The sequence below is a fragment of the Eschrichtius robustus genome, chromosome 14 (assembly GCF_028021215.1).
Source record: "Eschrichtius robustus isolate mEscRob2 chromosome 14, mEscRob2.pri, whole genome shotgun sequence".
NCBI lineage: Eukaryota > Metazoa > Chordata > Mammalia > Artiodactyla > Eschrichtiidae > Eschrichtius > Eschrichtius robustus.
The window spans coordinates 49,393,624-49,418,813 of NC_090837.1; the positions used below are offsets into that span (position 1 = coordinate 49,393,624).

General features: G+C 36.9%; 1 protein-coding gene across 8 annotated transcripts in view; it reads right to left on the minus strand.

Moving 5' to 3' along the window:
* Window positions 1-13,393: 13,393 nt before the first annotated feature.
* NOL4 (nucleolar protein 4) overlaps window positions 13,394-25,190 on the minus strand; it is a 417,003-nt gene continuing 405,206 nt past the window's right edge. For all 8 annotated transcript variants that reach the window (XM_068562976.1, XM_068562975.1, XM_068562972.1 and 5 more), the window contains one exon: window positions 13,394-13,587. In XM_068562976.1, coding sequence (XP_068419077.1) covers window positions 13,394-13,587 — 194 coding nt within the window. The remainder of the gene's footprint in view (window positions 13,588-25,190) is intronic.

A 25,190-nucleotide genomic window follows, 5' to 3' on the forward strand; every position in this document is an offset into this window, starting at 1 on the left:
ATCTATATTCATCAGTGATATTGGTCTGTAATTTTCTTTTTTTGTAGTGTCTTTGTCTGGTGTTGGTATCAGGGTGATGGTGGCCTCATAGAATGAGTTTGGGAGTGTTCCTTCCTCTGCAATTTTTTGGAAGAGTTTGAGAAGGATGGGTGTTAGCTCTTCTCTAAATGTTTGATAGAATTCACCTGTGAAGCCATCTGGTCCTGGACTTTTCTTTGTTGGAAGATTTTTAATCACAGTTTCAATTTCATTACTTGTGATTGGTCTGTTCATATTTTCTGTTTCTTCCTGATTCAGTCTTGGAAGGTTCTACCTTTCTAAGAATTTGTCCATTTCTGCCAGGTTGTCCATTTTATTGGCATAAAGTTGCTTGTAGTAGTCTCTTAGGATGCTTTGTATTTCTGCGGTGTCTGTTGTAACTTCTCCTTTTTCATTTCTGATTTTATTGATTTGAGTCCTCTCCCTCTTTTTCTTGATGAGTCTGGCTAATGGCTTATCAATTTTGTTTATCTTCTCAAAGAACCAACTTTTAGTTTTATTGATCTTTGCTATTGTTTTCTTTGTTTCTATTTCATTTATTTCTGCTCTGATCCTTATGATTTCTTTCCTTCTGCTAACTTTGGGTTTTGTTTGTTCTTCTTTCTCTAGTTTCTTTAGGTGTAAGGTTAGATTGTTTACTTGAGATTTTTCTTGTTTCTTTAGGTAGGCTTGTATAGCTATAAACTTCCCTCTTAGAACCGCTTTTGCTGCATCCCATAGGTTTTGGGTCGTCGTGTTTTCATTGTCATTTGTCTCTAGGTATTTTTTTATTTCCTCTTTGATTTCTTCAGTGATCCCTTGGTTATTTAGTAACGTATTGTTTAGCCTCCATGTGTTTGTCTTTTTTACGTTTTTTTCCCTGTAATTCATTTCTAATCTCATAGCGTTGTGGTCAGAAAAGATGCTTGATATGATTTCAATTTTCTTAAATTTACTGAGGCTTGACTTGTGACCCAAGATGTGATCTATCCTGGAGAATGTTCCGTGCGCACTTGAGAAGAACGTGTAATCTGCTGTTTTGGGATGGAATGTCCTATATATATCAATTAAATCTATCTGGTCTGTTGTGTCATTTAAAGCTTCTGTTTCCTTATTTATTTTCATTTTGGATGATCTGTCCATTGGTGTAAGTGAAGTGTTAAAGTCCCCCACTATTATTGTGTTACTGTCGATTTCCTCTTTTATGGCTGTTAGCAGTTGCCTTATGTATTGAGGTGCTCCTATGTTAGGTGCATATATATTTATGATTGTTATATCTTCTTCTTGGATTGATCCCTGGATCATTATTTAGTGTCCTTCCTTGTCTCTTGTAACATTCTTTATTTTAAAGTCTATTTTATCTGATATGAGTATAGCTACTCCAGCTTTCTTTTGATTTCCATTTGCATGGAATATCTTTTTCCATCCCCTCACTTTCAGTCTGTATGTGTCCCTAGGTCTGAAGTGGGTCGCTTGTAGACAGCATATATATGGGTCTTGTTTTTGTATCCATTCAGCCAGTCTATGTCTTTTGGTTGGGGCATTTAATCCATTCACGTTTAAGGTAATTATTGATATGTATGTTCCTATGACCATTTTCTTAATTGTTTTGGGTTTGTTTTTGTAGGTCCTTTTCTTCTCTTGTGTTTCCCACTTAGAGAAGTTCCTTTAGCATTTGTCGTAGAGCTGGTTTGGTGGTGCTGAATTCTCTGAGCTTTTGCTTGTCTGTAAAGCTTTTGATTTCTCCATCAAATCTAAATGAGATCCTTGCCGGGTAGAGTAATCTTGGTTGTAGGTTCTTCCCTTTCATCACTTTAAGTATATCATGCCACTCCCTTCTGGCTTGCAGAGTTTCTGCTGAGAAATCAGCTGTTAACCTTATGGGAGTTCCCTTGTATGTTATTTGTCGTTTTTCCCTTGCTGCTTTCAATAATTTTTCTTTGTCTTTAATTTTTGCCACTTTGATTACTATGTGTCTCGGCGTGTTTCTCCTTGGGTTTATTCTGTATGGGACTCTCTGCGCTTCCTGGACTTGGGTGGCTATTTCCGTTCCCACGTTAGGGAAGTTTTCGACTATAATCTCTTCAAATATTTTCTCTGGTCCTTTCTCTCTCTCTTCTCCTTCTGGGACCCCTCTAATGCGAATGTTGTTGCGTTTAATGTTGTCCCAGAGGTCTCTTAGGCTGTCTTCATTTCTTTTCATTCTTTTTTCTTTAGTCTGTTCCGCAGCAGTGAATTCCACCATTCTGTCTTCCAGGTCACTTATCCGTTCTTCTGCCTCAGTTATTCTGCTATTGATTCCTTCTAGTGTAGTTTTCATTTCAGTTATTGTATTGGTCATCTCTGTTTGTTTGTTCTTTAATTCTTCTAGGTCTTTGTTAATCGTTTCTTGCATCTTCTCAATCTTTGCCTCCATTCTTATTCCGAGGTCCTGGATCATCTTCACTATCATTATTCTGAATTCTTTTTCTGGAAGGTTGCCTATCTCCACTTCATTTAGTTGTTTTTCTGGGGTTTTTTCTTGTTCCTTCATCTGGTACATAGCCCTCTGCCTTTTCATCTTCTCTATCTTTCTGTAACTGTGGTTTTTGGTCCACAGGCTGCAGGATTGTAGTTTTTCTTGCTTCTGTTGTCTGCCCTCTGGTGGTTGAGGCTACCTAAGAGGCTTGATGGGAGGCTCTGGTGGTGGGTAGAGCTGACTGTTGCTGTGGCAGTCCTGCATGGAATATCTTTTTCCATCCCTTTGCTTTCAGTCTGTATGTGTCCCTATTTGTGAAGGGGGTCTCCTGTAGACAGCTTATGTACAGGTCTTGTTTTTGTATCCATTCAGCCAGGCTATGTCTTTTGGTTGAAGCATTTAATCCATTTACATTTAAGGTAGTTATCAATATATATGTTCCTTTTACCATTTTCTTAATTGTTTTGCGTTTGTTTTTGTAGGTCTTTTCCTTCTCTTGTATTTCCTCCCTAGGGAAGTTCCTTTTGCATTTGTTGTAAAGCTGGTTTGGTGGTGCTGAATTTTCTTAGGTTTTGCTTGTCTGTAAAGATTTTAATTTCTCCGTCAAATCGGAATGAGATCCTTGCTGGTTAGAGTAATCTTGGTTGTAGGTTTTTCCCTTTCATCGCCTTAAATATGTCCTGCCACTCCCTTCTGCCTTGCAGCATTTCTGCTGAAAGATCAGCTGTTAACCTTAAGGGGATTCCCTTGTATGTTATTTGTTGTTTTTCCCTTGCTGCTTTTAATATTTTTTCTTTGTATTTAATTTTAGATAGTTTGAATCATTTTGTCTAGGTGTGTTTCTCCTTGGATTTATCCTGTATGGGAATCTCTCCACTTCCTGGGCTTGATTGACTATTTACTTTCCCATATTAGGGAAGTTTTCAACTATAATCTCTTCACATATTTTCTTGGTGCCTTTTTTGTTCTCTTCTTCTTCTGGGACCCCTGTAATTCGAATGTTGGTGTGTTTAATATTGTCCCAGAGGTCTCTGAGACTGTCCTCAATTCTATTCATTGTTTTTTCGTTATTCTGCTCTGTGGTAGCTATTTCCACTATTTTATCTTCCAGGTCACTTATCTGTTTTTCTGCCTCAGTTATTCTGCTATTGATTCCTCCTAGAGAATTTTTAATTTCATTTATTGTGTTGTTCATCATTGTTTGCTCTTTAGTTCTTCTAGGTCCTTGTTAAACGTTTCTTGTATTTTCTCCATTAGGTTTCTTAGGTTTTGGATCATCTTTTCTTTACTGTCATTACTCTGAATTCTTTTTCAGGTAGACTGCCTATTTCCTCTTCATCTGTTTTGTCTGGTGGGTTTTTACCTTGCTCTTTCATCTGCTGCATGTTTCTTTGTCTTCTCATTTTGCTTAACTTACTGTGTTTGGGGTCTCCTTTTCACAGGCTGCAGGTTCGTAGTTCCCATTGTTTTTGGTGTCTGCTCCCAGTGGCTAAGGTTGGTTCAGTGGGTTGTGTAGGCTTCCTGGTGGATGGGCCTGGTGCCTGTGTTCTGTGGATGAGGCTGCATCTTGCCTTTCTGGTGGGCAGGACCACGTCTTGTGGTGTGTTTTGGGGTGTCTGTGACCTTATTATGGTTTTAGGCAGCCTCTCTGCTAATGGGTGGTGTTTTGTTCCTGTCTTGCTAGTTGATTGGCTTATGGTGTCCAGCACTGTAGCTTGCTCGTTGTTGAGTGGAGATGGGTCTTAGCTCTCTGGGAGAGCTTTCGCCATTTGGTATTACGTGGAGCTGGGATGTCTGTGGTGGACCTTTGTCCTGAACTCAGCTCTCGCACCTCAGAGGCACAGTACTTACACTTGGCCGGAGCACAAAGACCCTGTCAGCCACACGGCTCCAAAGAAAAGGGAGAAAAAAAATAAAGGAAGAAAGAAAAATTAACAATAAAATAAAATAAAATAAAGTTAGTAAAATAAAAATAAAGAAAGTTATTAAAAATAGAAAAATTAAAAAATAATGAAAAAAAAGAAAGAAAGAAAGAAGACAGCAACCAAACCAAAAAACAAATCCACCAATGATAACAAGTGCTAAAAACTATACTAAAAAAACCCAAAGAAACAAAAAAAAAAACCCCAGACAGACAGAACCCTAGGGCAAGTGGTAAAAGCAAAGCTATACAGACAAAAGCACACAGAGAAGCATACACATACATGCTCATCAAAAGAGAAAAAGGAAAACATATATGTATATATACATATATAAATAAAAGAAAAAGGAAGAGAGCAACCAAATCAATAAACAAATCTACCAATGCTAATAAACTCTAAATAGTAAACTAAGATAAATGTAAACAGAAATAAATTAGATGTGGAAAGCAAACCCCAAGTCTACAGTTGTTCCCAAAGTCCACCGCCTCAATTTTGAGATGATTCGTTGCTTATTCAGGTATTCCAGAGATGCAGGGTACATCAAGTTGAATGTGGAGATTTAATCCGCTGCTCCTGAGGCTGCTGGGAGAGATTTCCCTTTCTCTTCTTTGTTCGCACAGCTCCTGGGGTTCAGCTTTGGATTTGGCCCTGCCTCTGCGTGTAGGTCTGACGCCTGAGGGCGTCTGTTTGCCAGACAGGACGGTGTTAAAGGAGCAGCTGATTCAGGGGTTCTGGCTCACTCAGGCCCTGGAGGGAGGGAGGGGTACAGAATGCAGGGTAATCCTACAGCAGTAGAGGCCGGTGTGATGTTGCACCAGCCTGAGGCATGCCATGTGTTCTCCCAGGATCACGGGACCCTGGAAGTGGTGGGCTGCACAGGTTCCGGAGCAGGGGTGCGGATAGTGACCTGTGCTTGCACACAGGGTTCTTGGTGGCTGCAGCAGCAGCCTTAGCGTCTCATGCTTGTCTCTGGGGTACGTGCTTATAGCCGCGGCTTGTGCCTGTCTCTGGAGTTCTTTTAGGCGGTGCTCTGAATCCCCTCTCTTCGTGCACTGTGAAACAATGCTTTCTTGCCTCTTAGGCAGTTCCAGACTTTTTCCCGGACTCCCTCCCGGCTAGCTGTGGCACACTAGCCCCCTTCAGGCTGCGTTCACGCAGTCAACCCCATTCCTCTCCCTGGGATCTGACCTCAGAAGCCCAAGCCTCAGCTCCCAGCAGACAAGCCTCTCAGGCTGGTGAGTGCTGGTCGGCAGCGATCCTCTGTGTGGGAATCTCTCTGCTTTGCCCTCTGCACCCCTGTTGCTGCGCTCTCCTCCGTGTCTCTGAAGCTTCCCCCCCCCCCACCCCGCCCACCCCAGTCTCTGCCAGTGAAGGGGCTTCCTAGTGTGTGGAAACCTTTCCTCCTTCCCAGCTCCCTCCCAGAGGTGCAGGTCCCATCCCTATTCTTTTTTTTTTTTTGCCCTACCCAGGTACGTTGGGAGTTTCTTGCCTTTGGGAAGTCTGAGGTCTTCTGCCAGTGTTCATTAGGTGTTCTGTAGGAGTTATTCCACATGTAGATGTATTTTTGATGTATTTGTGGGGAGGAAGGTGATCTCCACATCTTACTCCTCTGCCATCTTGAAGGTCTCTCTCAAATGTATTTTAAAAATAACTTGTAGTAACTCTTCTTCCATGTCTGCCTGCCTCACTTCCATTATTTGCTCTTGGTTGGATATACAGGTGCCATACTGTTTGTTTACATTTTATTCATATTTATGGGCTATGTTCATTGTTATACTTACTGTTTCTCCAAATACAGTGTGATTAGATTCTCCCTGACATCTCTTTCCCCCTTTTTCTTTTTCTATCTAAACTCACACTTCTTCTCTTTGACCTGCAGCCTGAGGGTAGGGTATTTTGAATTCTATCTGCTTTGGTTTTGCTGAAAGTTTGGAGAGCAGGGTTCTGGGAGGTGATGCTAGCTGTTGAGATTGGGACGGCCAGTCTGTGATCATTGTCTTCTGCAATGTCATTTGTAGTCCAGTTTCATAACTCACTCCACTTAGGCAGGACTGTGTGCTATCCATACTGGGGGACAGGAAATTTAAGATTCCTAAATTCCCCAGTTTTGCGGTGGACACTCTGGAACTTCACTTTTGACAGAGGCAATGAGGCCCAATAACTCATTTCTCCTAATGCCTTCCCTTTCCTCCAGCACCTTTGCCTGTTTCCCTCTCAGAAGAGAAAATCAAATAAGACAAGTGGACCTCCTAAGTTTTGGCCACTGACTTATTAGTCAGGGGTGAGGAGGAGGTAAAGGAGAGGAGAAAAAAGACAGGACAGGAAGGGGGCAAGGGAAATGCCGACTGAATCTCCATTTCTTTTTGTAGAAAGCATACCCTTGTATCACCGTATTCCTCTTTACTCTTCAGCTTGTCTTTTCCACCAAAGAACACATGAAATGGCAAGTCCTGATGGTGTTTCTACTTCTGGAAACTCGTCGGGAGGGGAACAAGGGTCTTGCGTTCCTGAAGGGTTGTGTACATACTTTTCCACAAGCTGGTCCACTCACCCCTCATTCTCCTTTCTTCCAACTAGAACTTTAATAGTAGGGTTTTCAACATTCCTTTCCACTCAGTCTCTTTCCTCAGATCTGTTTCCTAAGGACGAAGTCATATTAATTTGTGACATTTACTGAATCTTCATGGCTCCCACCTTTCAGTGGCTATAGGACAAAGCCCATTCCTTCATTGTTCATATGCTACTTATGTAATACTTTTTGTTTTTCACTAGTAGTTTTATTTAATTTACTTTTGGGGATGGAGGGAGGTCCTGTGATCTAGCATTACGGCATCTTCTTCCGCTGAAGTTCCAGCATATAGTCAACAGAGGTGCCAACGCACACTTACCACTGCGCGAACCTGCAAGGGTCTCTCCATCCTCGGCAGGACACAGCCAGGCTCCTTTGCGTGGGAGGTCTGGCCCTGCATGATCTGGCTCCTTTATTCCTCTTCAGGAGTCAATTTCTTTTCATCTCAAACTCTGCCTTCCGGCAACACTAAACTGCTCAAGTGACTGCCCACCACGCTATTCCATGCCTCCTCCATCCTCAACTTGTGACGTCCTTTGTAGTTGCAAAATGCCTTTAACTCACGCATCTTTCATTCTTCCACGCTCCCTAAACAAACTCAACACTTTTGCCAAGTATTCCCCACAGCTCCATCTCTGTGACCAACTAGCTCCCTGCACCTACCCTCCCCCACTCCTATAGAGGTCTGTGCCCTCCATTGACCTGTTTGGCATATTTCTATCATTACATGTTACACTGTTTCTCTTTATCCTTTTGTATTATAACCATCTGTACCTCTGTCTCTCTCCTCCACTAGATGTGACCCCTTGAAGCAGGAATAGTTTTTCTGTATCAGAGCCTGATGCCCCGCACATAGTAGGTCAAAGAATACGCTATTCAATGAATGGAAAATAAAACGAGTGAAGAGGCTTACTACTCTATGGGTTCAGTTCAAGGCAGACCTTGGAGTCCTTCCACCAGCAAAGGAACTAAGATTAAATAATCTATTGTGGACTCTCTGGCCACTTGTTCCATCACTGCAGTGGAGTGCTTTACATGAGTAGAGGCATTTCTCATGGGGGGCCTGGGCTAATCCATTCCCCAATAAACAAAGAATATGAGAAGTCAACACTTTAGAGGTAAAAAAAACTGGTGCCAATTCCACACTTTGAGTAATAGTATTTGCTCTCTGTGGTCTATGCTTTACTGTTTGTTTTTTTTTTTCTCTCACAGCATTAAAAATGGTCTTGAATTATCTTTGATCTTCTTTCAGTGGATAGCAATTGAAAAGGGAAAAAAAAGCACAGTAGATGAGGGGAAATAAAAGTTTTAATATGTCAATAAAATGGTTTTCTCACAAAGAAATGGAGGTAAAGAGGTTTAATTTTTAAACTCATTTGATTATCCTAAATTCAATAGGTATGTTATTGCCAAACCCTTCCTTTTAAAAGACATGCCATCTAATAACATCTAATATTAATATATCTTTTATTTGTTCAGAGTAAATAAAACACCACTGGTAATTACCACTAGAAGTTTTATGAATGTGGTTGCATTGCTTACAGAATTTGATTAAGCTTTGGATCCTCGTGTACCTATTCTGGTCTAATGAGATGGCCTTAAACATATCTCAGAGAATTTCTTGGGCAGAAGCACTTTCTAAGAAATCAAAGTAAGGAAAGAGTTCAGAGGTATTTTTGTTTCACTTCCCTTGAAAGATTTGGCTGCACATTTACCATATGTATTTGTTTATTACATTTGATTTGAATGTGAGACATTAGAGAAAAATGTCATTAAAATAATTTCCAAAAAACTATACCCTTTATGAGAAGAAAAAGTACAGATACAGCAGCTGACAATTACTTGTAAAATATTTGTGCTGCTGACTTAGGATCTTTACTACAGGTGAATGGATGAAATACAGTTGGGTACAGAGAGGCATTTAAAAGAAAAAAAAAAAAAAAAAAAAAGAGAAATTAAGATAACTAGAGTAGGCAGACTAATGCCCCCCAGAGAGAGATGTCCACATCTTAATCGTCAGAACCTGTCAATATGTTTTGTTATATGTCAAATTAAGGAATTAAATTTATAGATGAAATTGTTTGCTAATCATCTGACTTTAAAAGAGGTTGTCCTATTTTATCCATATGGGTCCAGTGTACTTACAAGGGTCCTTAAAGGTGGAAGAGGGGGCAGGAAAGGAGGTCAGAGTCACAGAGAGATTTGAAGATGCTAAGCTCTGGCTTGGATGATGGAGGAAGGGACCCCAAGTCAAGGAATGCAGGCAGCTTTCAAGCTAGAGCAGGCCAGGAAATGGATTCTCCCCTTGAGCCACCAGAGAGGAACATATTCCTGCTGACACCTAGATTTTAGCCCAGTGAGACTTCCAACTTAGCAGACTGAAATAAATTTATAGTGTTTGTGGTAATTTGTTACAGCTGCAATAGAAAATTAATACAAGTACATTCATACAATATAATACTATAGTCATCAGAAATAATACTTTAAGAAGAATACCTAATGATGTGGGAAGTATTCATGGTATATTGTTAGGACAGAAAAGCAGATGGAGAAACACCATATACAGTAAAATCAAACAGAAGAATGTTTATATACCTGTTTAGATAAGCTCTGAAAGATATACTATAAAATGTTATTCATGGTTCTCTATGGATGCTGGGATTATTTTTCCTTCTTTTCCTGTATTTCTCAAGTTTCTTTTGCAATCTGAAAACAAAACTAAATGTTGAAAATGATTGACCTTAAAACTGGAGATAGGTTAATCTACTAGTGGCATTTTTCTCTCCTTTCAAAATATTTTTAAGAAAGGAGATTTTAATTATATTTAAATGGCAAACTCCTGTAGGTTAGCTTGTGCTCAATCTTTACCAAATTTCTGCATCTCGAACATGATTTAAAAGATAAACAGTATGTTAATGTATTGTCTACCTGCTTTATTTTTGGAACTTTTTCTTTACAAACTAAACTTTTGAAACCTGGGCTGTACGAAATTAGAAAATATTGTTGACATAGAAAGATAAGTCTTTGAATGGTATTTGTGTTAATGGTACCAGGATTAATCAAAATAACCAAATAGCACCTGCAAATAGCACCTGCCTAAGACTGAAATCTCAGGTGAACAAACTTACATTTATGGGTTCAGCTGGATAATCCCTTTTCTCTTTCCTTACCGGATTCACTACTGGCACCCATCATTGTTTTTAAAAAAAAAAAAAAAAAAGTCACTGCCTTTTCTTCCTGCTTTATGTATTTGATTTTCATTAGTGGTGGGTTTTATTGTAGCTCTTTATATTTGTAGAGAACATAACTTAAAGGAAATTAAACTTCTATAAGTGGGATAAAACTGTCAGTGTTTAGTCAGATCCTTTATTTGATGTCATAACTATTATTTAACTACACAAATAAAACTGCTAAACTTTAGCATAAACAGGCCTGGTTCCAAGTCAGTGCAGAATGTTAAGGATTTAGTACCTGGGAGGCAACAGATTGTAGCGACCAATAGGGGGTGCTCCAGTGCCAGGCCTACCTGGGTCAAATAATGGCTTCAAGTTCTCACTAGCTCGGTGCTCTTGGTGGCAAGTTACCTCATTTTCTTGAGCCTTCTTGTAAAATGTAAAGTGACTATCCCTATCTCCTAAAATAATCAGTAAACGGTGGCTATCGTTCCTGGAATGCCCTTTTTACCAAGTGCTGTTACTTTACACAATTTAAGAAAATTCAGTAACTGCTTGTGTTTGCATTCTCTGTGGTTACTTCAAGGAATGTTTTCTTATTAAGTGTGATAAAGTAATACATATGTGACAAGAAACGGCTGCTGTATGAAAAGCTGTCAGAAGTGACAGAAAATTCTATTTGATCTCCGTGTTTATGAGAGTTTTCTATCACCTCATTTGAATGAGAATATGAACCTGCACCCAATTTCTCCAGAATGCTTTATAAAGGGGATGTGATCTCTATTCTCTTGTGACAGAGGGTTAAAAAGGACCAGAGTGTTTTCAGGTACAAGTTACAAAGGAAAAGGAAAACAAAATGGTACTTCGTTTTGGCCTCTGAGCTCTCCCAGGGAAACGATGGGAATCCTGGTACCCTCATTCTTTTAGATAAATGTGCAAAAAGCAGAAGATGTGGGGGGAATTTAGTCCTTGGTGGTTGGATGTGGGAGTTATAAGTGAAGATGAAAATGAAATGAAAACAAGAGCACCTTGCTGGAACTCCCTTTCTCTAATCCATTTGCTTTATTATTGCTATTAAGGATTTTTTATGTATAGGCTGAACTCAAGCCGGGGTGTTACTTTGTGAAATAGTAACCATGCCAAAGCCTCAAATACTCTTACAACAAAACCCAAAGCATAAACAGGCACTTAAAACAGGTATGTTTCTCCCAAAATGTTAAATTAGGAGTGACTAAAAGAGCCAGATTACTCATGAAAAATGGGGAATAAAAGATAAATTCTTAAATCAGAGTTAAACAATCAGATGAAATACCCATGGTTTGCTAATCTGCTTTACCCCTTCTTGGAATAAATTATTTATTAGACTGAATGTGGAGGCTCTGGGGGACCTTGGGATGTTCTTGAAATATGTTTGAACTGTCAATTTTGTGCTAAATGTGTAGGTATAAAATAACATTTCATATCATTCAGAAAGTTTATAAGGTTTCACAATCAGTGTTTTAACACAGAAATCTGTTTATTAAACCCAACAAAACAGAGAAAATTATACCAGCCCTCAGTTTTTGAATTTTCATTTAAATAAGCAAACTCTAAATCCACACCTTAAAAGATGTTTGTGCATCTATGTATTTCCAAAATACTCATATTTCAATAAGATTTTCACATTATATTCACCAACAGTCTCACAAAAGTTCTTTTTTGTTTTTTTGTTTTTTGTTTACGTAACTGTAAGGAACAGTAATTCTAGAAACACTAGAAGAAAAGAGCATAGCAATGTCCACAGTTACAAGAAAAAGTGCACATTACTTGGTCACAATCACAGTCATTACTTGAAAAACTATATGTAACAAGTAGTTAAGAAATATCACTGATGTCTTCAACTTAGTATCAAAAACCAAATGACATAAATTTTACATGAAATAAGGCAAATTCAGGAATGCACAAAGAACCTGTAATCCAACCGAAGCCAAACAACAGAAAAAAATTGTACAAGAAGCGTAAACTGATGTACTCCTCCCTAAATATTTAAAAAATAGGCTTGCCTCAGTGCACAAAGAAAACACCATTCATGTGTATTCAACACTATAAAATAAGGAAGAAGGGCAAAATATGGGGAAGAGGCGGGGACAGTTCGTTGTAGATTGCAGCTGCATCCACTGAGAGTTCTTTACATCATTTTTACCTACAACTGTAAATTATACAAATCATATCAGGAGAGGTAATGGTCTTTTTGGGAACTATTTCTGAAAGAGAGAAAAGAAAACTACACACAAGAGTGCAAATTTTCAGATTGTCACTTGCAACCTCTTTAACATTCAGTCATCGACATCCAATGGCTGCTAGAGGGATGCCCATAAGACAGCAGCGGCAATCTGGGGAGAGCAGCTGTAGGAAACCAAGGTGTCATTTTTTTTTTTTCAATGATATGTCTTTTTCAATATTAAAAAATTCTGTGATGAAACCGCTATGGTAAAGCTGCAATGGTGAGTGGAATGCTTGAGACCAGCATGAGTGCAGAAACGCAGGCTTCTCTTGGAAGTAGTTCCTGATGCGACGATTTAAAGAACGTAGGCAAGGGTATTTTTTTTTCCCCCAGCATCAAGTGTTATTTTTGTAGAAAGAATTTGGAAAGAGGAGAAGGCAAAGGGAGGTGGAAAAGGTACTTACAGTAGTTTCTCAAAACAGTTTTCTTTTTAGGACCTATGAAAAAGTTACCAAAGTAAAAATGACAATTCTGAATGAAAAACAAGTTTTCTTTTTATAAAAATTACATATTTTTTTAAAATACAAGATCCTTTTCATTGTTATATCCTGTAGCAATGAGAAATTTTGGCTTTTTTTTTTTTTTTTTTTTTTTTTTGCCAGATACTGCAGCTTTCAGTCCAGTAAGTCAGTAGCAAATTCCACTAATATTTCAGTTGGATCTTGAACTACTTTTTATACCACAAGCTTCTTCTGTTTTATCCTTGAATTAGGAATAGACAGCCTTTTTTTTTGCCCCAGGTATTTATGCTGGCACACTGAAACAAAAAACAGTAGGCTGGACACATTAAAGTATCTCAAGTACTTCAGAGGCCAGAGTTCCTTTGAAGCACCTAAACACATCACTTTATGGATCAAGGACAATGTGGCATAATGGAAATATTTCTCTTAAGACTGTGCAGTAAGACCAGACGCATCTCTGCTGGGAAATCAAAACGTCATTAGCAGAAACTGCAAATTTAAACCTCAGTGAAGAGGATCGTCGCTGGACTCAGTTCTGTTGTAAAATAAGATTTTCCAGTTCATCTGCGGAACGCAATAAAAATGCAGCGGATTCCCGATATCCTGCAACCAGCTGTCTCACTGCATTGATTTCAGTTGGACTCAGCTGGGGTCTGGAGCTCGAACTGCTGGAGGATCCTGAGCTGGTCGCCAACTGCCTCTTCATGCTGAGATCAGTGGGTCCTAGAAAAAATCAGCACAAATTAGACATGGACAATTTTTCTTCTAGTATCTTGAACATGAGCACTAAATAAATTAGTGTTGATTTAATTCACCTATTCTGTCATGAGAAGCTACTGATACCCTTAATCAAATACATCTACTCTCAGAAAGACGGAAGAGCAACACGATGGGAAAAGAGTGGCTGGATTTTCTTAGACTCCTGGTCCAGCCTCTGGCGGTCACTTTGGATTGTAGAAAGACAGTGAAGAAATTCTCTTAACATGTGCATTTTGGAAAATTCAATGTTAAGTCCACCTTCCACAAGTAGAAGCTTCTCTGGAGTAGTAGAAAATGATGGGAATCACATTTTTTATTTGCTGCACTTGATAACAAATAATTTGGACCCCACCAACTCAGAAATGAAAAGAGCCTACATGGTGAGGCTAATGACCCTAGATTACAAACTTTTCAATTTAGAACAGAGGAAACTGAGGACTGCGGGAGTTCAATGACACATTTAGAGGTCAATAACTTTTAAGTGGCACAATAGGGACGTGAATTGCATATTTTTTTTCATTTCAGGCCACTGCTTTTTCCACCAGGTTGACTAGTATTTAAAAATGTGAATATATTAGACTGAAGTTTGCTTTCAAAGTGTATTGTAAGTATATGATTAGCCCAAACAATACCACAAAGAAACTAGACTTGGAATACTGCTTTAGGTATTGTTAAATACCTATTTAGCAATATTTATTTGCACAAAACACTCATGTGTCAACACTTTTTTCCTCACATATATTTAACTAAATCATATAGGTCTGCTTTTTGATGACATTTTTGTAAATTTTTACTGAAAAATAATTTATTAAGTGATTTAAAACTCTTCAAGCATTTGTGTTAAGATTCTTTATATGATTACTCTTAGATTATTACATTAGGTATTTTTTATAGACCTAAGCATTCATTTTTATAGTTCTTACCTTTTGTTAAACAATTGCTATAATTATTAAATTTGCAGTAATAAATTTAAAATCCTTGAAAAAATATTACTAAGCACATAACTAAAGGCATGCTCCAAAACTGTAGTGATTCTATAACTTGAAAGTATTTTAACAGATTTTTTCCTAAACATGTTATAATTTTTCAGATAGTAGTATTCATTTCATGAACTAAAATGAGGGTTGTTATTTTATCCTTCTAGTTCTTCTTGAGGCATAATGGAGACAGGTCAAGATCCATCCCCTTCCACCCTCTCTCCCAAAGGGAGAGAAGGACTTCTGTCAGCTAGGAGGCAGATGTCCCATAAGAGGGAAGTAGCTTCACTTCACTTGGAATTTAATTAGGACAGAGACAGGAGTAGGACTCAAGAACTCTGACATCTGAGAGAAACTTATCTCCACTTCTGCCATGGCCTTTTCAAAGCTTTGATTTTCTAGCAGGAGTTGGCTGCCATTTGTTCTCCTGTTCACAAAATCATGACACAGATATAACAAGCCGAAAGGGAGAGACGCAGGGATGTTACACTTGCAAATAGGAATACCAAACAAGCAAATCATTAACAGCAACTGTTTGGGAAATTCTGAGTGGGAAATTCTGAGTGGATTAAGAAACCATCATGACATAATAGGAGTCTGGGTCTCTGAATGAACCAACTTTAAATTTTACTTCTTTCCTTTACATTCAAGAATCCTAGTACAAATCTCATTTATCTATATATTTATTTATTTGAAGTATAGGTGATCTACAATGTTGTGTTAACTTCTGCTGTACAGCAAAGTGATTCATATATATATATATATATATGTATATATATATATATTCTTTTTCATATTCTCTTCCATTATGGTTTATCACAGGATATTGAATACAGTTCTCTGTTCTATACAATAGGACCTTGTCGTTTATCTATTCTATATATAATAGTTTGCATCTGCTAATCTCAAACTTCCAATCCATCCCTCCCCCACCTCCCTCCCCCACCTCCCTCCCCCATTGGCAACCACAAATCTGTTCTCTACCTAGTACAAATCTTTATGAAAGAAAATTGAAAGAATTTTCCTCTCATTTATGTAGATACCTAGTGTCTGGTTGGCTGATTGTCATTATTTAATAAGAAGGTGTATGATTGTCATTATTTAATAAGAAGGTGTAACATTTTGTGATGGTTTTGCTGTCCTGCCAAGTTGCTGACTGGCATCTTGAACTGGAATTGAGAAAGGTTGGGGTGAGGGCTCCGGTTCTTTTTGGGGTGAGAGAGGTTGTGATTTTATTCTAATATTGCAGTTTATGGATTATTCTCCACCTCTGGCTCAAAGGTCTACACCTCCAAACTGAGACATGGCTTTCACTTTCTTTCAGATTTTTATTAACATAGGCAAACTCTAGATAGCTCAGTAACTGAGAAGCCATTCACAGCTCTGCTACTTTTTGTTCTGGAAGAAAGTTAACTTCATTACCTTGGTTTCTTTTAGATCTACAGGATCAGGATTGAGAATATAAATCAAAAGTACAAGAAATTCTTTTCGCTGAATGTTGATTATTCAGATCATCAAAGTTATGAGGTTGGATAGTGAAGCAAAAAAAAAATTAAAATATTCACAAATGAATAAATTATTTAACTAGTGACTGCTCAAACAATCCTTCCCTGTTTGTCACTAGTTTTCATTTCTGCCTCATTGAGTCAATGTCATACTTGACTGGTTTGGCTTAACTCAAACAATATAATGTAATTAAAATGCATGTCAACTATAAAGCAAAGTTTCAAATTTTATGAAGATGCTGAATTTAAAGAAGTCGAGAAAAGTATTCTTGCAGACCTGATCAAATCATAGACAAGGCCACTGAAAAGTATGGTTCTGGAAGAGCAAGACCAGTTAATAAGAAAACGAGCAAGGAAAATGACCCACTAGATGCTTCAAGAGAAAATGATTTGAATATCTAGTATTAAGGCACATATTCAGGAAAATTGACAGGCCAATTTTATATAAGTACAGCTGACCCTTGAACACGTGAGGGTTAGAGGCGTCCACCCTCTGCCATGGTTGAAAATCTCTGTGTAACCTTGAGTCTGCCCTCTGTATCTCTGGTTCCTCCACCTGTGTGGATGGAACCACTATTTGCAGTCAACTGCAAATAGTGTAGGACTGTAGTATTTGCTATTGAAAAAAAAAATCTGTGTAAGAGGATCCACATAGTTCAAACCCACATTGTTCAAGGGTCAACTGTACTTACTTTTAACCCAAATGATGCAGAGCTTCTTAATGTTCACTCTGAAAAGCTGAATAAGTAATAAAATAGATTTCATGCCAACACACAATGTTGTTAGAAAAATTAAGACCCACTAAAATCAACCCTTGATTTATTTTTTAAGGTTTGGGGGGACATTTAAATTATAAGCAAATTCTAATGAAATGAAAATATAGATCCATAATTCTTTATTTTTTAAATTAAATACTTGAATACTTTCCCCCTATTTATGGTGCATTTTTGGCCCCTGTTTTAATTAGATTTACCTTTGTGGTCCTATTTTGGTGTCAATTAACCACAGATAATAGAAACCCCTGGACAAAGTTTTGTTGTGTTTTTTAAAAACTTTGATAACCATTTTTATTATATATACTGAGGAAGAATGCAAGACCCATGATGGCAGGCACCCTTTGTGTCTTACCACATTGTTCTAGGTAGCTGTGGTGGCGCATGGCATAAAATAAGGCTCAATAAGTATTTGTGTAACAAATGAATGAGAAATGCCAGGTACTTTCTACAGCTAACACTCAAGAAACGGAGAATGAGTGATGTCATTGATAATACCCAATTATGGTTAAATGAAAACTAGTTAGACATAGAAAATAGTAGATTTAGTGTAACTTATTCAAGTAAAGTTACCTCTAATATATGGGAATATTAGTATTGCTATGAAAGTTATCATCTGAAATTGTGGAAAAATAAGTAGAATTGCTTATAACAGTACTTTCCATGTGAATTGTTGCTGAAAAAGAGAATAATAGTTATTGTCTATTGCCTAAATAATATTTTCCCACTAAATGTTACAATGAGTATCGAGTTGGACATAAAAACGTCCTACCTGCATGCAACCTTCTCCTACTTCCCCTCCTTTACCCTACAACCTCTACTCCCAAGTCATGCACTCTGAAATGACTGGATAACTGGCAATTCATTTAACAATTTTAAATAAGTGAGTGATATTTTCAGATTCATGCTTTTAAGCATGATGGGCCAGATAGTAAATATTTTAATCATTACAGGTCAAGAGGCATTTAGGTACTCATAGTTAAAAAGTTTTGTGAGAATTTACTTTTTTTTAATTGAGATATAATCGACATATAACATTATATTATTTCAGGTGTACAATCTAATGATTCAATATTTGTATATAATGCTAAATGATCACCACAATAAGTCTAGTTAACATCCATCATCACACATTGCTATAAACTTTTTTTTCTTCTGATGAGAACTTTTAAGATCTACTCTCTTAGCAACTTTCAAATATATCAATACAACACAGTGTTGGTAACTGTCATCACCATGCTGTACATGACATCCTCATGACTAATTTATAACTGGAAGTTTGTCCCTTTTGGTGATCTTCACCCATTTCACTCACCCGCCCAGCCACCAATATGTTCTCTATATCCATGAGTTTGTTTTCATGGTTTTTTTTTTTCCCCCCAAAAAAATTCATCTGCGTGAATTGAGATCAAACAGTATTTGTCTTTCTCTGAGTTATTTCACTTAGCATAATGCCCTCAAGGTCCATTCATGTTGTCACAAATGGCAAGATTTCCTTTTCTTTTTATGGCTAAATCAAATTCCATTGAGTGTGTTTGTGTATTTATAATTTTATATATATAATTTTATATATATATTATAAAATTATATGTAAATTATATATGTAATTATGGTTATATAATATATAATTATATATATCCATAATTATATATATAATTTTATATATATATAAAATTACATTTTCTTAATCCACCCATCTATCAATGGGCAATTGCTTCCATGTCTTGGCTATTGTAAATAATGCTGTGATGAACATGGGGCTGCAGCTATCTTTTCAGGTTAGTGTTTTCATTTCCTTTGGATAAATACCCAGAAGTGGAATTGTTGGATCATATGGTAGGGGGGTATTCAAACGTGTCTGATTTAGGATAAAATATAAACACATCCTATTAGAAATTTCTTGTAGATTTTACTGTTATGCCTTCAAATAAAGACTTTTGTTAAAGACCAAAAAAAATCTGGTCTTATGCCATATGTAAATGACTTGTTTGGTTTAGGGTTGCAGTAGAAAGGCCTTACAATTTAGGGAGGTGAGAGAGAAATAGCCAAAGTCCCTTGGATCCCAATGTGGCCTTTCCCAGAGCTCCTGCTCAGTGCTCTGGGAAGACGGTGAGGGAGGCTTTATATATATATAATATACACACATATATGTATATAGGTATATAAAATTTTTTAATTTTGTTGAGGTATAGTTGATTGACAATGTTGTGTTAATCTCTTCTGTAACGCAAAGTGACTCAGTTTATATATATATTCTTTTCCATATTCTTTTCCATCATAGTTTGTCACAGAATATTGAATATAGTTCCCTGTCCTATACAGTAGGACCTTGTTTTTTATCCATCCTATATATAATAGTTTGCCTCTACTAATCCCAAGCTCCCATTTCTTCCCTCCCTTATTCCCCCCTTCCCCTTGGCAAACACTAGTCTGTTTTTGTTTCATAGATATGTTGATTTGTATCGTATTTTAGATTCCACATACAAGTGATATATGGTATTTGTCTTTCTTTTTCTGACTTCACTCAGTATGATAATCTCTAGGTCCATCCATGTCGCTGCAAATGGCATTATTTCATTATTTTTGGCTAATATTCCATTGTATAACTATATATACCACATCTTCTTTATCCATTCATTTGTAGATGGACATTTAGGTTGTTTGGCAATTGTAAATAGTGCTTCTATGAACACTGGGGGGTGCATGTATATTTTTGAGTTAGAATTTTCTCCAGATATATGCCCAGGAGTGGGACTGCTAGGTCATATGGTAACTCTATATTTAGTGTTTTTAAGGAAACTCCATACTGTTCTCCATAGTGGCTGTACCATTTACATTCCCACCAACAGCGTAGGAGGGTTCCTTTTTCTCCACACCCTCTCCAGCATTTGGTTATTTGTAGACTTTTTAATGATGGCCATTCTGACTAGTATGAGGTGGTATCTCACTGTAGTTTTGATTTGCATTTCTCTAATAATTAGCAATGTGAGCATCTTTTCATGTGCCTATTGGCCATCTGTATGTCTTCTTTGGAGAAATGTCTACTTAGGTCTTCTGCCCATTTTTCGATTGGGTTGTTTGTTTTTTTGTGGTTGAGTTGTATGAGCTGTTTGTATATTTTGGAAATTAAGCCCTTTTCAGTCATATCATTTGCAAATATTTTCTCCCATTCCATAGGTTGTCTCTTCATTTTGTTTATGGTTTCCTTTCTGTGCAAAAGCTTGTAAGTTTGATTAGGTCCCATTTGTTTATTTTTGTTCTTATTTCTCTTACCTTGGGAGACTGACCTAAGAAAACATTGGTACAATTTACGTAAGAGAATGTTTTGCCTATGATGTCTTCTAGGAGTTTTATAGTGTCACATCTTATGTTTAAGTCTTTAAGCCATTTTGAGTTTATTTTTGTGCATGGTGTGATGGTGTGTTCTAACTTCACTGATTTACATGCAGCTGTCCAACTTTCCCAGCACCACTTGCTGAAGAGATTGTCTTTTTCCCATTTTATATTCTTGCCTCCTTTGTCATGGATTAATTGACCATAGGTGTGAGGGTTTTTTCTGGGCTCTTTATTCTGTTCCATTGATCTGTATATCTGTTTTTGTGCCAATACCATAGTGTTTTGATTACTGTAGCTTTGTAGTATTGTCTGAAGCCTGGGAGGGTTATGCCTCCTGCTTTGTTCTCTTTCCTCAGGATTGCTTTGGCAATTCTGGGTCTTTTATGGTTCCATATAAATTTTAGGATTATTTGTTCTAGTTCTGTGAAAAATGTCATGGGTAATTTGATTAGGATCACATTAAATCTGTAGATTGCTTTGGGTAGTATTGCCCTTTTAACAATATTAATTCTTCCAATCCAGGAGCACGGAATATCTTTCCATTGCTTTGAATCATCTTTAATTTCCTTTATTTTGTAGTTCTAAGCATATAAGTCTTTCACCTCCTTGATGAGGTTTATTCCTAAGTATTTTCTTTTTTTTTATGTGACTTTAAAAGGGATTGTTTGATTACATTCCCTTTCTGATATTTCATTGTCAGTGTAAAGATATTGTAAATTTTTGTAAAATGGATAGCGGGTGGGAACCTGCTGTATAGCGCAGGGAGCTCAGCTCGGTGCTCTGTGATGACCTAGATGGGTGGGATGGCGGTGGGGTGGGAGGGAGGTCCAAGAGGGAGGGGATATATTATACATATAGCTGATTCACTTTGTCATACAACAGAAACTAACACAACATTGTAAAGCAACTATACCCCAATTAAAAATATATATATGTGTGTATATATATATATATATATATATATATATATATATATAAATATAAATAAAATGTTTAATGGGGACCTTGTTTAATGAAGAACAAAGTTGGTAGTACAGGTGAGAACTGTGGGGGCTCAGAAGAAGGGGGGCAGAGAGGACTGCAATGGTGGGAGGGTGAGCAGGACACTGCCTCCCAGCACCTGCCTCCTTGCTAGAAAGTCACACTGTTCCTTCTTGGAACCTCTCTGCAGTCTGGTGGGAGAGCAGAGCAGGATAACTTGCCCCATTTTATAATTGGAAAAACTGAGTTACAGATAGGTTCACTGGCTTGCCCAAAGCCACACAGGGTTACTGGTTTTTCTTCCTGTACCACTGTGGCCTAGCTCAGGAGAAATACTAGTAGTTGGATAGGGGAAGACAAATGCGCCCTTTAGGAATAGCAAACAAAGATGTGGAGACAAGCAGGAGTGAGCTGCATAGAGTGCTGGCTGGAGCCAAGTGGGGATACAGTTCAGGGGTACTTTTCTTTAAAGCCAGAATTTATTTCTATTTAAAACTATCCAAGAGACTTTTAAAAGGCCCAATGTCCCAAAGATGTCTGGGTTTAATACAAGATTATACTGAAGTGCTGTCTCTTGGTTCCTCCTTTGCTAAAGCTTCAATTTGATCCTGGTTAATCGCATGCACTGATAATTCTTCTAGTTGGGTAGTGGTGATTTCCTCAGACTCCTGGCATCTTTCATAAGTGGCCATCAGTCTATGAACCAAAAAAAAAAAAACAATACCAGAAACACTGGTGAAATGCTTGCAGTTTCTACTTAACATACTTCTTGCATTATTCTTTGAAACCAGGTCCTCTAATTATCAGCTTGGGCAGCTGAGATCATGATGAGTCTTATGTGGTATTGGGGTAATGCTGGCCTCATAAAAATGAGTTTGGAAGTGTTCCCATCTCTTCTGTTTTTTGGAAGAGTTTGAGAAGGATTGGTATTAGTTCTTCATTAACTGTTTGATAGAATTCATCAGTGAAAATGTCTGCTCCTAGACTTTTGTTTCATTGGAAGATTTTTGATTACTGATGTGACTGCCTTACCAGTAATTGGTCTACTCAGATTTTCTAGGTCTTGATGATTCAGTCTTAGTAGGTTGTGTTTATAGAAGTTTATCCATTTGTTCTCAGTTGTCCTATTTGTTGGCATGTAATTGTTCATAGTATGTTATCATCCTTTGTAGTTCTGTGATATCCTCTTTCATTTCTGACTTCATGTATTTGGGTCCACTCTTTTTTCTTAATGAGTCTAGCTAAAAGTTTGCCAGTTTTATCATTCCAAAAGAATAGCTCTTATTTTCATCTTTCTGTTTTCTTTTTCATCTCTTTTTCACTTATTTCCACTCTGATCTTTGTTATTTCCTTCCTTCTGCTAACTTTGAGCTTAGTTTGTTCTTTTTCTAGTTCCTTGAGGTGTAAAGTAGAGTTGTTTATTTGAGATCTTTCTTGTTTCTTGATGTAAGCATATATCACTATGGACTTCCCTATTAGAATTGCTTTTGCTGTATCCCATAAGCTTTGGTACGTTGTATTTTCATTTTCACCAGTCTAGAGGGTATTTTCTGATATCCCTTTTGATTTACTCTTTGACCCATTGGTTGTTAAGTAGCATGCGGCTTAATCTCCACATATTTGTCAATTTTCTAGTGTTTTTCTTGTAATTGATTTCTAGTTTCATAACACTGTGGTCAAAAAAGATCCTTGATATGATTTCAATCTTAAATTTATGAAGACTTATTTTGTGGCCTAATATATGATTTACTCTAAAGAATGTTCCATGTGCACTTGAGATGGAATATTCCATATATATCCATTAAGTCAATGATCTAACATGTCATTTAAGGCTGATGTTTCCTTACTGATTTTGTCTGGATGATTTACCCATTGATGTAAGTGGGATATTAAAGTCTCCTACTATTATTGTACTGCTGTCTATTTCTCCCTTTAGGTATGTTAATACTTGCTTTATATATTTAGGTGTTCTTACGTTGGGTGCATACATATTTACAAACGTTATATCATCTTGTTGTACTGACTCCTTTATCATTATGTAAAGACCTTCTTTGTCTCTTATTACAGTCTTTGTCTTAAAGTCTATTTTGTCTGATGTAATTATAAATATCCCAGCTTTATTTGGTTTCCATTTGCATGGAGTATCTTTTTCAGTTCCTTCACTTTCAGTCTGTGTGTGTCCTTACATCTGAAGTGAGTCTCTTGTAGGCAATATCTAGATGGGTCTTGTTTTTTTAATCCATTCAGCCACTCTATGTCATTTGATGAGAGAATTTAGTCCATTTGTATTTGAAGGAATTATTGATAGGTATGTACTTATGGCCATTTGTTAATTGTTTTTTCGATGTTTGTTTTGTAATTCCCCTGTCCTTTCTTCTTCTCTTTCTCTCTCTCTTCATTTGTGATTTGATGATTTCCTGTAATAGTATGCTTAGATACCAAAACCAGACAAAGACACCACAAGCAAAGAAAATTACAGGCCAATATTCCTGATGAACTTAGATGAAAATATCCTCAACAAAATATTAGCAAGCTGAAGTCAATGATACATTAAGAGGATAACACATTATGATCAAGTATGAGTTACTCTAGCAATGCAAAGATGTTTCAACATCTGCAAATCAATCAATGTGATATACCATATTAACAAAATAGAGGCTAAAAATCATACGGTCATATTAATAGATGAAGAAAAAGCATTTGACAAAATTCAACATCGATTTATGAAAAAAACTCTCTTGGGTATGGAGGGACTGTGCCTCAACATAATAAAGGCCTTATATGACAAGCCCCAACTAACATCAAAGGTGAAAAGCTGAAAACTTTTCCTTTTTTCAGTAATAAGACAAGGATGCATACTCTCACCACTTTTATTCAACATGGTATTGGAGTTCCTAACCAGAGCAACTAGGCAAGAAAAAGAAATAAAATCATTCAAGTTGGAAAGGAAAAATTAACTGTCACTATATGAAGATGACATATTATGTATAGAAAATTCTAAAGACTCACCAAAACCTGTTAGAACTAAAAAACAAATTCACTAAAGTTGCAGGATAAAAAATGAATATATAAAAATCTATTGTGTTTCTATATACTAATAATGAACTATGAGAAAGAGAAATCAAGAAAGCAACCACATTTACAATTGTAGCAAAGAGAATAAAATATATTTTGTAGTACAGGTCTACTATTGAGTATTAGTGTTCCTTGTCATCAAAATCAATTGTAAGTGTTCTTTGGTTAATTTGGATCTGTACAGAGATTTTCTCTGTTTCACCTATGAAAATGGCTTAGTGGAAGATAGATTTTTCCAAATACTGATATCAGTCCACAAGAATACTATTTTAATTGAGCATATTCATCACTTGGAAATAATTTATAGTATTCTCTTAGATTCTTCTCTCGATACGTGCCTTTTAGCATGTCAATGCATGCAGATTAATTACTTCCAATTGAAGGTGAAGCTGGAAGCTCTTCAATTGAACAAGGAAAAGGATTTTGAAATATGGCAAGTTACTTTGTACTTGCATCAAGGTCCATAAAAATATTGCTGAGCCTGTAGTATGTGTTCAGTAAATATATCTGTTACAAAATTGTGTGGGAATGGAATTTTAATTTCTTTTTAAACATTCTGACAGTATGGCATGTTTATCAAGCAGCTAACTATTAATTGTGATTCAAACAATATTGGTAATCAGCAAAATGGCTTTACCACAGCATAAGCTTCACATATAAGCACTGTTTTGCCTTGTATTTAGATTGAATTCATCAAGAAACAAACATTGTCAATTCTGTGGCAAATGCTAATTTCTAAAGACATTTAATAATAAAGCTTGAGGACAGTTCTTCTTGCTCAGAAAAATTTCAATCTTAGCCCTGAGCTGAAAAAAAAAAAAAAAATGCAATAAAACTTTACCACTAACCTATCAAACTGTTGTGTGGTGGAGAAATTAGGATATTCAGATTCTGTTTCTGACAAAATTTCACAGAACTGA